Here is an 18,336-nt window from a genome sequence, read left to right on the forward strand (position 1 = left end):
GACGGTAACCACTCACCATCAGGTGGGCCGTATGCTCGTCTCCCTACAAGGGTAATAAAAAAAAAACATAGTATTAGTACATATGCTACATGATTCCTAATACCCGATGACAGATGCCAGCCACATCCTGCGTCTCTGTTCAATCTAACACACTATCTCTATACATTAATACGTGAAGCACAGATTTCGTGCCCCTTTTTATAATAATAGCGCGGACGGAGAAGTATGAAATTCCTACACTTATAGAGAATATAGAGAAGGAGTGCAGAATTTTAATTTTTTTTTTTTATTATGCAAAAAAAATACATTTAATCAATGACCTTTTATACATAAAATATCATTTTTTTAAATAAATAAATATTTACTAACAATCACGCCGTTAACTGGTCCCGTGATAAGTTCGTAAAGAACTTGTGTTACAGGTACCGGATAACGGAAATAAATGTAAGATTTTTATTATACACATACATATATTTAATATACATCCATAACCTTGGAAAAGACATTTATGTTTATCATATAAATATCTTCCCTTGGCGGGATTCGAACCCGCGACCCCCTTGTGTAGTGACCATGTCACTTACCACTACACCAGACGGCCGTTATATCATTGCATTTAATCAATAAAAAAAACATTTATTCACTACCATATATTTGACGCAACACATTTATATATACTTTTTGCTTATTGTCAAACTTTTGTTATTGTTTAAGCTATGTGGCCAAAATGAGAATAGATTAATATTGTTTTTCTTTAACATCATATGTAGTCTTGGCTAAATCTGTGATTATCGAAGTATAATAAATACTCTTTGACATGAGACCGATAATAATTTTCAAACTTATAATTTCAATTAATTATAGTCGAATTTCCACTACTGGGGGACCACTAGTAAGTGCAAATAAAAACTTCAAATCAAAATAAGCGCCTCAAACACAACATTTACGCAAAGCTCGAATAAGGTTAAAAGCACCAACAAACATAGTTAAAATTCTGCCCCAAATGCCGTACAGTTTGGTCGAAGTAATTTGCCTTCAAGTTTCAGGGACGTACCCCATTCCAGAGCTTTTTATGGCAGTTTCAAAAAGCGCTATATGTTAGTTTTTTTTTCTCTGCTTTCTGCGTTAACAACGGTTTGCCTGAATCTCGTAAAAGAGATTAAATGTAATTTTATGCTTGTAATTCCAGCACCATTATTTGTCGAATATCCCCGATTTTCTTTTTATTACGCTCTTATTAGATTCATACGTATGCTAGTATGTATGTATGTCATAGACAAATGCAACAATAGGATGGTGATGTTGCGCAACCTTTGGTTTTTCTTGGTTGAGACCGATAAGACATTTATAAGTAGCAGCGTAGCTGAATACCACCATTTCCCTTATTGTTGCGACGGGCCTACTTTAAGCTCTTACCCGAAAGCTTACAACAAATAACAGACTGCTGCAAAGGATACAAAAAAAAAATAGAAAAGGGTTTCAACAAAATCATTTATAACAACAAACAGAAACAAACAGATATAACAACAACAACAAATTATTTACAATAAATAAATCAACTACAACATGACGGACAGTTGAAAATGACTTAAAATTAATCAACAAATATTTACAAGGCACATAAGGGAACATCCAACGGCTTAGTGGCCTTTGTGATGGATGGTTTTGTACACAGGAATCTTAACTGGGTAAGGCTGGGGTACGTGTACCGTTACGGTCTTTTCGACTTTGATGGGCACGTGTTTCTCTACAGGATACGGTATATGCTTTACGACTGGGTAGGGTACAACCTTTTCTATTGGAATAGAGATTTCGGTCTCAACTGGCACAGCGACGGGCTTGTTCACGGGTATTTTGACTGGATAAGGTTGGGGTACTCCGACTAAAATGGGTTTGGGCACGTTAATGTGGATAGGCTTGTGAACTGGGACAGTGACGTGCTTGTAAAGGGGTACTTGGACCGGGCTTTGGATATCTGTATGCTCTCCCACGGGAATGGCTTCCACGTGACCGCCATAATCGCCGCCATGGCCGAAATCATGCCCTCCGTCTTGAAGAGTAAACGTCTGGATTTGGCCGCCGTATCCGTGACCGCCGTCCCCGTCTTGGCTGCTGAAATCACCGTGGCCGCCCGCATCACCAGCGTACGCGCTCGCATCACCACCGTGGGAGAAACCCCCTTGACCGCCAAAATTGTGACCGCCGAAATCGCCTTGACCCAATTGGTGTCCTGAATCGTGTGCTGCTTGAAGGTACGTGTCACCGCCAAAGTCTCCACCGCTAGGTGCGCCATGTCCAAAGATCTGAGGTCCCAGATTATGACCACCCAAAGCTTGAGCTTCAGAAAAGTCATGACCTCCTCCTTCCTGTGTTAAGGCTATTGTGTGTCCCTGGCCTCCTGAAAAGTCTTGGCCGCCGTATGCGAAATTTTGACCCCCGTTATGGCCCTGCTCATCTCCAGCAACTTCGTTGGAGTATCCACCTTCGAACCCAGCCTTGCAAGTGGCAACTGCCAGTAGCAAACAAATCTAGAAAGAAGAAAAAAAACTTTAATGTTAAATTTTTGAGAATACGGCATTTATACCGCATTAATTCTGTAAATAAATCTACGAATCTTTAAATGTGGTGGATGAAGATGTCTAAATATGCATTATTAATAATAGCCCCAAAACCGCTTGCTGATATCTTTATAAAATTGTGACAAAATGGGACGACATGAAAAGGGTCAGCTTTCAAAGAAAAAAACCAACAAAAATAAGGAACTTCGTTCCAAAAAAAGATTTGAATCTAAAATTTCCGCATTTTTTGAAGTCGGTTAACATTGCCCCAAAATATCGTCTATTCAACGCGAACAAACACTTATTTATACGTAAATACGGACTATGCAGACTACGACGACACATCAAGTGTCGATTCATTGTCGCTTCTTAAAACTACTTTCAAAATACGAAAGGTAAAACAAGAAAAAAACACACACAAAAAAATGTCCTGACGGCACCGCTCTCGTAATCGCTTGTACAATACAATTGAGATTGCCCAGCAAATTGCCAATTACTTAGTGATACTTCTGTTGGACTATTTGCAGACGTTCCGACATTCACTCGAGTTGACCGGTTTTGTTTTGTTACCAGTACTACCTGACTGTGTACTGTTTGTACTCTAATAAAAATGAAACTAAATTTTCTAGAACTAAGCTAAGTCTGCAGGAGGTATACCTTTATTTACAATGTGAAATAAGGTTACCATAGGTTTTCAATAGGCCTATGAACATCACACAGCGAAAGCCCAAAAGGATTCACGGAATTTACCTTAATAGACTCACAACAAAAGGGGCCTTGTGTGAATAGACACGGATTGCTACCACTATCCTGCTTATAGATGCCAAGCTGCCTGGCTCTAGCCTTAAAATAACTTGAATGTACACCAAACTGTTTTATTAACAAAAGTGAACGCAAGTGAATGTTTGAATTTTACCATTCTCTTTTAATATTAGTCGATCGTTAACAAAACCGCTAGCTAACCAGTTGCGATTAACTTCCAATCTAAGACGTCATCACGTATTGGAGATGTAAGCTTTTACCATCACCGTCCCGTCGAATATGGCCACGAAGTAGTAATCCGGCTTGAAGGAACAACAATTAGGTCATCGACTAAATGCATCCAAGTGACCAAATGAAACTTAGTGGGTCATGAACTCGCTGACTCATCTGGTGCAATAAGAGACATTTTAAATCAAAACACATCACTGTTCGCGCCAAAAATAAACAGAACGCATCAGATGTGCCCCTTCAAAATACTAGATCAACTATTTAAGAAAATTAGATTTCGTGTTACGAATTCCGGAAATGACATAACCAGTGCTAGGTCACGGCTGACATAATGTGAATGACCTGTAACAATTGCCATCTATTGTCCAAGGTTACGTAACTATTGTTTGTGAACGCGTTACTGATATGACGTGGCCTAAAGGATAAGACGTCTGGTGCCTTCGTGTTGAGCGATGCACCGGTGTTCGAATTCCGCAGGCGGGTACCAATTTATCTAATGAAATACGTACTTAACAAATGTTCATGATTGACTTCCACGGTGAAGGAATAACATCGTGTAATAAAAAACAAAACCCACAAAATTATAATTTGCGTAATTACTGGTAGTAGGACATCTTGTGAGTCCGCACGGGTAGGTACCACCACCCTGACTATTTCTGCCGTGAAGCAGTAATGCGTTTCGGTTTGAAGGGTAGGGCAGCCGTTGTAACCATACTGAGACCTTAGACCTCATCTCAAGGTGGGGGGCGGCATTTACGTTGTAGATTTCTATGGACTCCGTCCGTAAGTGACGTCATCACGCTACAGAAAAATCAGATACGCTCCTTTTCCATCAGATGAGCTGCGTGCTCATTTAAATGGCGTTTTAATAGCACTTTTCTACGCAATTGTACGGTTATATTGAAATAACGATTTAGATATCGGGATATTGGGTCAAAATTATGCAATTATTATACTGTTGGTCGGCCCTTGAAACGTGCGCAGATTTCCAAATCAATCCGACATCTCATCTCATCGACAGATAAACACGGACCAAACTAATAAAAGCGTGTTAAAATATACAGTGCTCTTCGTTGAAGTCGGTTAAGAAACACAAAACACTTATTCACGTATGTTGTATGCAGTAATGACGCGTAATTATTAGCCCTTAACCTACAAGACATAGATGTTAGTTTAGCTTGAATTACGCGCGACCACAAACCACAGGTATTTATGTGTGGATGATCCTTATTCAGACGTCTTAAGGTCGATAATCGAAGAGAAAGGACTTGCAATTCGCTTCCTAGAGGCTTCCTTGGAGAAAGGTGTAAATGATCTTTGTCGTATGACACAATAATTTACTGGTAGCTCGGTGGTTTTATGCTTCTTTAGGGCTGTCAGTAATTATGGTAAACCACTGAACTCATTTATAATAATACATTAAAAATAAATAACTTGGAACAAATCATGCACGATCCTCCGGCCCTAAATTTCGATTTCTTATGTTATCTTATGTACTAGAGACTGACTTATATACTTAAATACATTTAAATATATACATATATAGATAATAAACACCCACAAAAGAGCAAACAAACTTGTTCATCACACGAATGTTTGTTCGACGTGGGAATCGAACCCACGACCCTAGGTGCAACAGTCAGGGCCCTTAACTACTGAACCACCGAGTCATATGGATTTTTAGAGCATTAAATTAATCAAAATAAAATGTTAAAATAAGTAATTTAGAATTTAACGATTAAAATTCTTAGTGCGAGTTTTTTAACTTCTCGATCACGTAAAAGTTAACTAAAATTTGTATGGAGTTGGAACAGCGCCCCTGGCGGCAAACGAAGGGAAACTATTCTAAACTCCATTAAAATCTGAGTTAGATTTTACGCGATCGATTATCGATTCGGGACTAACATTGCCAATACAATTGAGATTCCCATATCATGTCTCAAAATGGAGACTGTATTTACTTTACTACGTCCATTGTTTCCCGTGACCATTATAATAGTTTGGGGAAAAAGTCTTTTGCATTATAGTATGTATGAACTTGTAATAAAATCTCTTTGGCTATACTATTTGTATCTGGCTGGTTTTGGTATCATTAAAAGTTTCGATTTTAATAAGAAGATAATTCCAAATTCAAATTAGGAAAATGTGTGATTTTTATTGACTTGTCCTTCTTTAAAAGAGGCTTGTGGAGAGTATTAAGCGGTAGGCAGCGGCTTGGCTCTGCCCCTGGCATTGCTGAAGTCCATGGGCGACGGTAACCACTCACCATTAGGTGGGCCGTATGCTCGTCTGCCTACAAGGGCAATAAAAAAAAAATTTTTTTTCGTACCGTCAAGATGATTGAATCTAATGAAGAAAGTCGATACATTTCTTCAAAAATGCATTTCAAAACATGTTAACTATAGTTACGTCAGTGTTACTATAACTATATGATAACACCCCGTATACATAATATTTCTCTTTAAAAGTTTTAGTATAATTATACCGTTTTTAATTCGCCGATAAATCACTGAAGTACTATTCGTGTTTGGGCTTCGTATGCTCAAGAGAGCTTAAGGTCGCCTCTGAACAATAAAACAATTGAAGTTATCGATCTCTATCGACAGTATTATACACAAATAGACACTCCCAACATAAAATCTTTCTAGAATAGTACAATTTAAGCACGCTGGTAATTCAGACCAATGTTTTATTTATATCTTTATACTCAGTGGCAGCAATAAAACATAGCCTCGATCCACTAGCTTTAAACTTAATGTTCAGTTCATCACGATACCTTTCTAAAAAAAAATTAGCGATTGTTGATGTAAATTTTGTAACATTCACTTAATAATATACGTAACTGATGTACTACGTGTTCATATGAGTCATGTTTAAAGACATTAAACATCAAATTGTAACTTTAAATATATTCAGTTAACAATCATATTAGCATAATACCGGTCACTCACATTCGCACGAATACGCAAACCCGCAAGTGTAGGACGACATTTGCAAATGATTATGCAAAGTTTTCGCTGCATTCGTGGTTTTCCGAGCTTTGTCGGTTTTTTAACAGACATCAAAGCGCGCGAACCGCGATCCTTCGCGTAGTCTCCCACACATTCGTGTGACCAGTTGCGCCCAGGATTGCGAAGGCAACGGACGTTTCGCTATTTTCATAGATCATGACGTCTACTGTGTAGCGTATCTTCATCAAAAGAAATCCCATAAAAACAGCATGGCTGTTAATGATGTCTGGGAAAGAATTCAAAACTCTTTTTCTCTTCAATGTTCTATTGACGAATTAAAAAGGAGGAGAAATTCGTGAAACATTCGTAAACAAGTGTAGGAGGAAGCGCAAACGGGTTCGCAAATTGAGTACCGAACCCATTTGCACAGCCGCTAAGTTTGCGAATGAATGTTTGGCGGCCCTTCGTACATTGTACGAATGTTTGCGCGCATGTCAGTGGCCGGCATAACAGTCTCTCCGACGCGAGTTCTTGTTAATGCGAAACTTTTTTCTTTTGTTTTTTTTTTGTTCTCAAAAAACGTTCGATATTAAGTGATGAGTTCTTTCAGAATGTGAAATCATGTGCCTTGAGTCGCGGTAGATATAGGCTGGATGTTGTGCTTATATGCCTTAAAATAAATGAAACCATTATGTCCTCGAATTTAAGTAGACAGTTGAAAAGTAATCACATTTTTAACATAAGCCTAATTAAAGATACGTTTTTATTTATTTACTAGCGACCCGCCCTCCCTTCGCTTCGGAAACATTAAATTTTATCTATACTAATATTATAAAGAGGAAAGATTTGTTTGTTTGTTTGTTTCGAATAGGCTCCGAAACTACTGGACCGATTTGAAAAATTCTTTTTCCGTTAGAAGCCGACATTGTCCCTGATGAACATAGGCTACTCTTTTTTTTTTTTTTTCATGTGTGTTTTAATGTTTCCGAAGCGAAGCGAGGGCGGGTCGCTAGTTATTGATAGCTGAGTCCCGCGATGTTACCCGCGGTTATTGTCGTACCGCGGGTGACGCCGCTAGGCGACGCTAGTCTTAAAAAAGCCTAATTAGCCTAGCCTAAGTTACTCCTTATATCATTAGCTACCTATCAGGGAAAGTCCTTTCAAAATCGGTTCCAGAGATTAGCCGGAACAAACAGACAGATAGACAGACAGACAGACAAACAAAAAATGGTAAAAAATGTTATTTTGACACACCAATTTTATTTATATGTATGTATAGATGAAGTTGTCGTAGAAGGCTAAGTAAGATACCTGGTGCATTCGTATAGTGATGCGACTATGCCGGGATTCAAATCCCGCAGACCGGTACTAATTTTTTTTAATCAAATACGTTGGCTCTTGCTCGCATATTACTTCCACAAAATTAAGCAATCGTGACAATAAAACCGAATCCGTCAAAATTTAAATTGCCATAATTATAATAACTATACAGTTGAAACAAAGATCTCAAGACTCTAGGTGGATGACCACATTCACTTTATGGTGAGCGCGATGAGTCTATGAGCTTCGGTACCCACTTAACACCAGATGGATTATGACATTATTCACCCGCCTATACAATTAAAATAACAACAAGTTACAAGTTCTAAATTTGATAGTTGCACATACCTATTTGCGACAAATATTCATTACTATTTACGCACACCTAGTTTACTAAGTAAAAAATAAAGTCGTGATGACGTCCAAAGCCCGTAAAACTTCTGATTTCGGTCAATGAATTAAAAATTCGCTTCGAACCGCTCTCGATGTTAAGTGAGCCGCAACGAATTGTAATATAAAAAGGAAGTAACGCTCCGATGCCTCGAATTATGCCATTGACATTACAATGCCAAAAATAAGTTTTATATAATGAAACGGTAACATTACAATCGCTTGGTTGAAGCAACGTCGGGAGAAATTGTAAGGCATTCGAAAATTGAATTAGGTAATTTTCTGTCAAATATGTTTTTGTAATCTTAAATGAACAAGCGCACCATTAGTGGACCAGATGTTAAGTTTTTATTTTTATTTTTTATTATTATTATTGCTTAGATGGTTGAACGAGTTGACAGCCCACCTGGTGTTAATTACTGGAGCCCATAGACATCTACAACCGTAAATGCGCCACCCACCTTGAGATATAAGTTCTAAGGTCTCAGTATAGTTACAAAGGCTGCCCCGCCCTTCAAACCGAAACGCATTGCTGCTACACGGCAGATATAGACAGGGTGGTGGTACCTACCCGCGCGGACTCACAAGAGGTCCTACCACCAGTAAGTTGATGGAGCCCACAGACCACAGACACCAAGCAATCCGCGAGGATCGGGATCATCCGTAACCCGAAGCTCAACCTTCTGTATGTTATAGGGAGACCTCGCCCGGAGACGGGAGCATTAGTTTTTGACCTCGAAGTCGATCGAGCATACGGCCCGTTTAATGATGGGTGATCACCGCTCTAGGTTTCACATACGGTTGAGGATTCCTTTCTACTACACGCGAAGCCGTATGACCTAGATTAACCCGTATCTAATCTATCAATATCAAATAAACTATAAAACAATTAGAAGTGGCTGATGGATTTTAAATGAAAGATTTAATTACATTGAAATTCGAGAAGTCACTTCTAATTGTTACTAAGGATTAATTTACACTTTTACTATTATCAAGTCTTGAGTTATTTGATAGCTGTATAACTGATTATTGTATAGCTCATAAAGCATAAGTCGTGTAGACAAACTAATTATCTTACGGCTCATCATGAACAGGGAACAGAAACCGAAATGATTGGCGATGTAGGCAGCGGCTTGACTCCGCCCCTGGCGTTGCTGAAGTCCATGGGCGACGGTAACCACTCACCATCAGGTGGACTGTATGTTCGTCTGCCTACAAGGGCAATATAAAAAAAATCTACCCGCGTATCTACTACAACCCCCCAATTAAATTTCATTACTGACTAGAAAGCTTGTTTAAATATTTTTGAAGCCGCTATATTAGCCAAACATCACATACATAGTACATATTTTTTGAACGAGGAGCACTGCTGCTTGAGATACAGGTTTTATCACCTAGTTCAAGTACAGATGCAAACTATGATTGTGTTCTACTTCTATGTTAATAATAAATAAATAAATAAATAAATAAAATATTATCTTCGATCATGAAATCACGTCACCAGGACAACTTTAAAGTTTCTAAAGACAAAGTCGGAAAATAATTTAACGACAGAAAAAAAAAACTCAAAATTTAAACAGTAAAAGTAATCTTAATTGAGTATAAGAATCGCGAAAAACTAAAAAAAAATTATTCATAATTTGCGTTTAACTGTACACAAGTCAATGGCAATCTATAGACGTACACTCGTCGACACAAGTTACATATTTTATTTTTGATTTTTATTGATATTTAATTCAAATCAATACTCAGCTTTGGAAATGATGACGCTAAACATATTTAGATGTAGTGTACTTCAGAATATAACAATGAATTAGGTAGAGCGTACATTATATTATTATCAGTGATCCAAGCGAGTTCTTGCGATGTTAATACTGTATTTTGTAATACAAATAGAATAAAAGACCAAACCCATATATTGTTTTTGATAAATCTTTTTGTTGGTGTCAATACGTCACCGCCCGGCACTGCCCTAGGCGATACAATATTAAACAACGCTATTTTATTCTTGCATCCTTTTTTAAAACACACATCAGAGAGAGATAGGGTAAATAATAGGATTGTACAAAACGCGCTCAAACTAAAACAAGTTGATTTAGCAGCTTTGGTATCCGCCTTATAGGTTAGTTAGGCCAAATATTATCTCTTAACAATCATAGTCAATATTCATCTTTGTTTGCACTTCCTGCTTTAAATTTAAATAATTTATTAAAATTATGTAATATTTATTCCTCAAAAGAACAAGTAAATGCTTTAAATCCTTTAAAACTCATGGCCTTTTATTTATATTTGTTGTTTGTTGAAAATTTGTGAATGCTTGAATATTTGATATGTATGTCAATTTACTTTGTTTCTCGGCTTTGAATTGTATGAATGGATTGAAATAATGCGATACATATCAGTGCCAGTGATTAGAGGCAAGGAATATATACATTATCTTATGAGTACTAAAAATATGATAGGCTGTAACTAGTTTGACGCAAATTAGTGCAGATTCCGAAAAAACAAATTTTTTTTATGGCCCATGTAGGCAGACGAGCATACGGCCCTGATGGTGAGTGGTTACCGTCGCCCATGGACTTCAGCAATGCCAGGGGCAGAGCCAAGCCGCTGCCTACCTACTAAAATATACAAATTCCACCCTAAAATCGAATTCCCGTCGTGACACAATGTCCAAAGGCACGGATCATGACGTTCAGATCATTTGTTGTCTAATAAGATCAAAAGCTCTGACTTAATAATTGCTACGCGATATTTGTGAAGCGATAATATAATCAATTGATCATGTGTACTTACGAATATCTTCATGTTCGACTTGTGTGTTGTCGGCGTCGGCAGAATTGCAATGATGCCATGCCGTTGATGCACTTACATTTTTATAGTGGCCCGGAAGTGAGTGTCGGGCGCGTAGAAAGGTGTCGCGGATTTATACAGAGCTGCTGCGTACACTTCGTTTCGATGATTTCGGGGATGTATATTAAAATTAATGTATTTTTGAGTTGTTATTTTTCGAATATCTGATTTTTGTTTAAGAGAAGTTTTGGATTTTTTTATTTCTTAGATGGGTGGACGAGCTCACAGTCCACCTGGTATTAAGTGGTTACCAGTGCCCATAGGCATCTACAACGTAAATGCATAGCATACAAATCATAGAGGGGGAAGAGGTCGACCGAAGAAGACATGGATGGAATGAGTTGCTCGCTCCGGGCATTTTAATATTGCAATAATTGTTACGTTAAAATACTCATTGTAAAAAAAAACTAATATTTAAAATAAAAAAAATCTAATATTTGAAAAAAAAAGACATGCCCGCTGAGTTTCTTGCCAGTTCTTCTCAGGACGGACGCTAGTTTTTGTAAATTAGCGGTAGTTCTTTTTGACGTTCAACAAGTATGTACTTTCATTTATGTACAATACAATTTCTTTTACTTGTTTTGATTTGTGAATGACGATACAAAAGAAAGAGGAGTGAGTGTTGAGATGACTTCTGATAGAGGAGAATGGAATAGAAAAATTCGCTGTGTCGACCCCACCTAGTGGGATAAGGCGGAGACAAAGAAGATGCAGATCATTGCGATTCATATTTTTATCGCTATTGCCAGCGGACGAACATACGGCGTAGCAGAAGCTGAGTAGCTACCGTCACTCATGGACATTAACAATGACAAGGACACGCTACTATCTACTGCTAAGAACTCTGCTTGGAACTCTCAGGACTCTTCTCATCTGTCGTCATTACTACGGCATAATTTTTGCTTTCATTTATAATTGCTTAAAACTTCACATTCGCCCCAATGAACACAAATAAACTATGTCTTTCAAAGAATCTCCTATCTGGCACGTTCTAAAAGAAATCGTAAAACCCATAGACATCTTCAGCTTAAATGCCGCCACCCTTTAAAGCCAGTCTGAAGACATCCTTAATGACCCATCGATATAGCTTCAGCCCTTTCGAAGTCCATAATAAAACGTACACGCATCGAATTAGAAATAAATCTATGTCTCAGTTTTTACAGTACCGCAGCTACCCTATCATTCAAACCAAAAACGCAATACTGCTTCACGGCAGAGATAGACAGGGCGGTGGTACCTACCCGTGTGGAATCAATAGACGTCCTACCAGCGGTATAAATTATGAGTGCCTTATTACAATACATCATGATCTTATTACAATACATCACAAAATGTGGTATTGTATTGTCGATTCTATGTGATTCGGTTGTGGATTCAGTGGAAAAGGGATCAGGGTGTAGATTCGCGTCAGCGACTCAAATTCGGAATCTGGCTAGATGTTTCTTCTTATAAAAAGACGTCTTGTTATTATCAACGAAAATCTGACCCAAATACCAAACCTTACGGCTTTATGTTAGGTTTTTTTTATTTTATTTTATTGCCTTAATAGACAGTCGAGCCCAACTGATGGTGAGTGGTTACCGTCACCCATGGACTTCAGCAATTCCAGGGGCAGAGCCAAGCCGCTGCCTACCGTTAAGTACTCTCCACAAGCCTCGTTTGAAGAAGGACATGTCACAGCGCTCGGGAAACACCGTGGAGGGGAGCTCATTCCAAAGCCGATTGGTACGTGCCCACATGTCGTCACAAAATGCAAATAATAAATAAAGTTGTTCAGTACTTACGGAACCCGGTCACGTTATGCTGTGACTATCGCGAATGCGATGAAAAACGTCAGTATCTTGAGAGCACTTGCGCGGCATCTGTCGCATACGGATCTTATTTTATTATACCCCATGTGTTATTCTGATCGTAAGCTTTTTGAGAAGTTTTATCAAAATCCGTCCAATAGTTTTGCCGTGAAAAATCAATCCGGCCATGGTCACAAATATTCGCGTTTATTATCGCTAACAGGATTGACTCGGCGGTCCAGTAGTTATTGGTCCGGACTGTTGTGCCGAGGGTCGTGGGTTCGATTCCCATATCGGACAAATATTCTTGTGATGAACAGTTTTGTTTGCTCTTTGTCTGGGTGCTTGCTATCTATTTGTATATATTTAAACGTATATAACGTATGTATGTCAGTCTCTGGTGCCTATAAAACAGAATTATTGTTTGGGATCGGATGATCGTGCGTGACTTGTTCCTAGTTATATTTTAATTAATACGTGAAGCAAAAACTTTTTATCACTTTTTACGAAAATTGCGCGTACGGAGGAGTATGAAATTTTCCACACTTAAAGAGAATATAGTAAAGGAGTGCAGAATGCATTTTTTTTTAAATTATGCATAAAAAATACATTAACTCAATATAAGAAACCATATATCTACCATATATTTGACACACACACGCATATATACTTTTTTGTTTATTGTTTAAAGTGTGTGGTCGAATTGAGAATAATATGTATTGTTTGTTTTTAATATTATTTATCTGAAGTGTATCCTTGGCGAAATCTGTGATTATAGAAGTTGAGTTTTTGACAATAGGACCATAATAATGTTCAAACTTATAATTTAAATCAATAAACATAGTCCAATTTCGTTTGGAACCTCTGGGTCTGCGGAGGGACTTCGGTTCCCTCTGTATTTTGTACCGCATGTTCCATGGGGAGTGCTCTGAAGAATTGTTCGAGATGATATCGGCATCTCGTTTTTACCATCGCACCGCCCGCCACCGGAGTAGAGTTCATCCATACTACCTGGAACCACTGCGGTCATCCACAGTGCGTTTCCAGAGTTCTTTTTTGCCACGTACCATCCGGCTATGGAATGAGCTCCCCACCACGGTGTTTCCCGAGCGCTATGACATGTCCTTCTTCAAACGAGGCTTGTGAAGAGTATTAAGCGGTAGGCAGCGGCTTGGCTCCGCCCCTGGCATTGCTGAAGTCCATGGGCGACGGTAACCACTCACCATCAGGTGGGCCCTATGCTCGTCTGCCTACAAGGGCAATAAAAAAAAATACTACTGGACGGCTACTATCTATTATTATTATTCTAGTGGTCAGTTTTTGAATTATTTTTTTATTGCATAGAAAGGTGGAAGAGCTTATAACCCGCCTAGTGTTAAGTGTTTACTGGAGCCCATAGACATCTACAACGTAAATGGGCCACCCACCCTAAGATATAAGGTCTCAAGTATAGTTACAACGGCTGCCCTACCCTTCAAACCGAAACGCATTACTGCTTCACGGCAGAAATAGGCGAGGTAGTGGTACCTACCCGTGCGGACTCAAGAGGTCCTACCACCAGTAAAACCACCAGTTACTTTTGGAATATGGACTGTTTGGTTCATCGCAACTAGTACACGTAAATAGACCGAATGGTATCTATAACATGGACTCCCAATCCGCCTTTAGAATTACAACACCAAATTTATTTATTTTGTTTTCTTATTATGCCACATTATTCTATCATCGAATACACGTTATTCATACTTGACATCTTAAAGAAGAGGACCTATGCTAGAGAACACGCTGAGTAAGCTAACAGACTTGAAGCAAAAGTCCTACCACCAGTAATTACGCAAATTACAATTATTGAATAGCCTTTATCAAATCAAATCAAATTAAATCAATTTTTTTTTATTCAACATAAATGAAAGTACATACTTGTTGAACGTCAAAAGAACTACCGCCAATTCACAAGAACTAGCCTCCGTCCTGAGAAGAATTGGCAAGAAACTCAGCGGGCATGTCTTTTTTTTTAACTATTAGATTATTATTTTTTTAATATTAGATTTTTTTTAGATTTCCGGTCTATATATTGTCTTTAAACAGACGCAGTATCCAAATAAACAGCAAGGTATATTTGAAAGACTGAGTTAAAAGTACCCATGCGAGCAGTGAAAGTCAATCTTCAAGTCCTGCTATGAAACTGGACCGGAATAGTCCGAGCATTGGCAAGTTAATTTATTTTACAATCACTTGATTTACGACCAAAACAAAATAAAAATATGCAGTTCTGCTCGAAAAACTGACAAAATCTTATACCTTTAAACGAGCAATTCTTGTATATTAATATATATAATATAATCTGAATCTCGGAAACGGCTCCAACGATTTTCATAAAATTTAGTATACAGGGGATTTCGGGGGCGAAAAATCGATCTAGCTACGATTTATTTTCAGAAAATGTTATTTTATTCGTGTTTTCAATAATCAACTCTTCCCGACATCTATTGGCGAATAATAACACTATTTTTCTTAATTGAGGGCAACTAACCGTTTTAAAGACACAAAAAGATGGCGTTATCAAAAAAAAAAAACCGGTCATCATCTAGTAGGTATACTTTAAATGTAGCAGAACTCCGATATAAAACACGTAATGCTTGAGAAAAATTAAAAACGTTATAAATCTTACGTTATTCAGTATAGATTAAAATTAAGTACCTTTTATTTCCTTCTGGAGGCCTTCACCATGTTTAATGGGTTCCTGCCAAACATAAGTGAAGATAATTAAAATTATTATATACCTATTTACTTTGTATTTTAGCAGGAAATAAAAGGCTGTTTTATTTTTATTTATTTTATTTATTTTATTTCCCTCTACACATTTAAACTCAAGTAAGGACTTAATTACCACAACGAAATACAAAATGGACATTCGCCAAGGAAACAATGAACATAATTTAAATTTCCGAATGACTAAATCCGAAATTCCCGATTGCTTCAGCCAAATATCCTCCTAATCAAAGTTTCATTATCAGGAACAAACTAATGAATATAAATAAGACATTCTGATACAAAGGGAGAGATAATACTCTCGGTCAAATAAATTTACATTTTAGACGGAGCTTGAACGAGTCGTCTTGTACGATACGATTTATCGTGATATATTATTTTTAAGCTATTGCATAGCTTTTATCTCGGGCTTTGAGCGCGGCGACCGAATCAAGAAATTCCGTAACGAAAATAAAACCTAACACCCCCACTCCGCCTGCCATGTAGCTCGCGTTCAACACACTCACGCGTTGCGCTTGTGTAGTGTTTGTAAATAAGCACGCGCCGTGACGTCGCACTGCATGCGCATCATGAGAAGTCTGCCCATCTCTCTCGCGCCGTCTAGCTTATGAGTGTGAAAGGGACAGTTAATGTTTTACTTTTGTTAATTGCTTATAAATATAGCGTGGTCTTATTTTATAATTGTTTTAATATCAATTTTTTTTTATTGCTTAGATGGGTGGCGAGCTCACAGTCCACCTAGTGTTAAGTGGTTACTGGAGCCCATAGACATCTACAACGTAAATGCGCCACCCACCTTGAGATATAAGTTCTAAGATCTCAGTATAGTTACAACGGCTGCCCCCCCCTTCAAACCGAAACGCAGTACTGCTTCACGGCAGAAATAGGCGGGGCGGTGGTACCTACCCGTACGGACTCACAAGTGGTCCTACCACCAGTAAGAATATTGTTGATTATTATTAAGATTATTATTGTCTCATTATAATTGCATAAGTTGATAAAAAATGCTATGCAATAGCTTTACCGCAGTAGTTCCCGAGTGCCACACGTGTTTTTTAGGAAATAAACGCTTACTAGAAGTATGCTGTTGTGCAGTTTGTTTTTATAGCCCTTTTAGGCAGACGAGCATACGGTCCACCTGATGGTGAATGGTTCCAGTCGCCCATGGACTTCAGTCAAGCCGCTGCCTGCCGTTAAGTACAAGCCTCGTATAAGAAGGACGGATCACAGAAGTATGGGACAGGTCTCCTCGCCGCCACACCCAGCCAGTACCAGCCTGGGTGGGAGACTGTTGTTGTCCATCTACAGATTGCTCTTTAGCATATGGCACATAAGGCAGCTTATGACTCTCTTGGTTTCCCTGCTTAGTTTCAAAACCGAAATACGAAGATCCCTGCCCAACTTCACTTTGACTCTTAAATGTGAGGAGACGGCAAGCTCACACAAAACAAGGCGTATTATTTTGTAAATACATGTTAGCCCAATTTTTTTTTTGTTGCTTAAATGGGTGGACGAGCTCACAGCCCACCTGGTGTTAAGTGGTTACTGGAGCCCATAGACATATTTTCGGATGTCGCTGTATGAAGCCACTTTTATTTTTTTTATTTTTATAAACTCATATAACCGCTAATAACCGGCTTAAAATTATGCACAAAATGAAAGTACGCGCAATGTGACGGTGTATTTTAAATATACGGTACTCATTCCTGTATAATCAGTCATCATAACGGCTGTCTGGTGTAGTGGTAAGTGACATGGTCACTACACAAGGGGGTCGCGGGTTCGAATGCCGCCAAGGGAAGATATTTGTATGGTAAATATAAATGTCTTTTCCAGGGTTATGGATGTATATTAAATATATGTATGTGTATAATAAAAAATCGTACATTTATTTCCGTTATCTGGTACCTGTAACACAAGTTCTTTACGAACTTATCACGGTACCAGTTAACGTGGCGTGATTGTTAGTAAATATTTATTAATTTATTTATTTATTAGTACACTTACGTTTTGCGCATTACACATAGAATTTATATACTTGACTTTTTTATGCACGAAGTTTTAGTATTTTTTTTATTGCCCTTGTAGGCAGACGAGCATACGGCCCACCTGATGGTGAGTGGTTACCGTCGCCCATGGACTTCAGCAATGCCAGGGGCAGAGCCAAGCCGCTGCCTACCGCTTAATACTCTCCACAAGCCTCGTTTGAAGGAGGACATGTCATAGCGCTCGGGAAACACCGTGGAGGGGAGCTCATTCCATAGCCGGATGGTACGTGGCAAAAAAGACCTCTGGAAACGCACTGTGGATTTATTAATACGCTTTTATTAGCTTCAGACGTATGTATGTTTGTAACGGAATCTTTGAACATGATTTTGACCCCCTTCAAAACGTCGGATTAACTCAAAGTTTGGCATACTTATTAGAGTAACAATTCAATATTTTTTTTTAAATTGAAAAAATTGAAATTGAACTAAAAAATGAAAAATAAATAATTAAATTTTTTTTAATCTATTTTGTTTGTTATTAACAAAAGGGCGATCTTAAATTCGACACGGGCTTTTTTTACAACAAATCAAAATCAAAGAAACGAAAAGTTCTAAAAAGCATAACTCCACTATTAATTCCATATTATTTTTATAAAATTTTAAGCCTTAACCCATAACAGCCCCGGGAAATTTCTTTATATTAAATTATGTCCTGACTAGGGAA

At 38.1% G+C, this 18,336-nt stretch overlaps 1 protein-coding gene and 1 long non-coding RNA gene across 2 annotated transcripts in view; both read right to left on the reverse strand.

The window, feature by feature from the left end:
* LOC149499730 (uncharacterized) overlaps positions 1–18,336 on the reverse strand; it is a 255,114-nt gene that overhangs the window by 115,211 nt on the left and 121,567 nt on the right. The window lies entirely within an intron of this gene.
* LOC114246842 (uncharacterized) lies at positions 1,475–11,054 on the reverse strand. Its single transcript, XM_028179555.2, has 2 exons — positions 11,006–11,054; positions 1,475–2,528 (listed from the first exon to the last, which is right to left on the reverse strand). The coding sequence occupies exons 1-2, from the start codon at positions 11,015–11,017 to the stop codon at positions 1,641–1,643; spliced, it is 900 nt and encodes a 299-aa protein (XP_028035356.2). The 5' UTR covers positions 11,018–11,054; the 3' UTR covers positions 1,475–1,640.

Source organism: Bombyx mandarina, chromosome 28, assembly GCF_030267445.1.
Source record: "Bombyx mandarina strain Sakado chromosome 28, ASM3026744v2".
Classification (NCBI taxonomy): domain Eukaryota; kingdom Metazoa; phylum Arthropoda; class Insecta; order Lepidoptera; family Bombycidae; genus Bombyx; species Bombyx mandarina.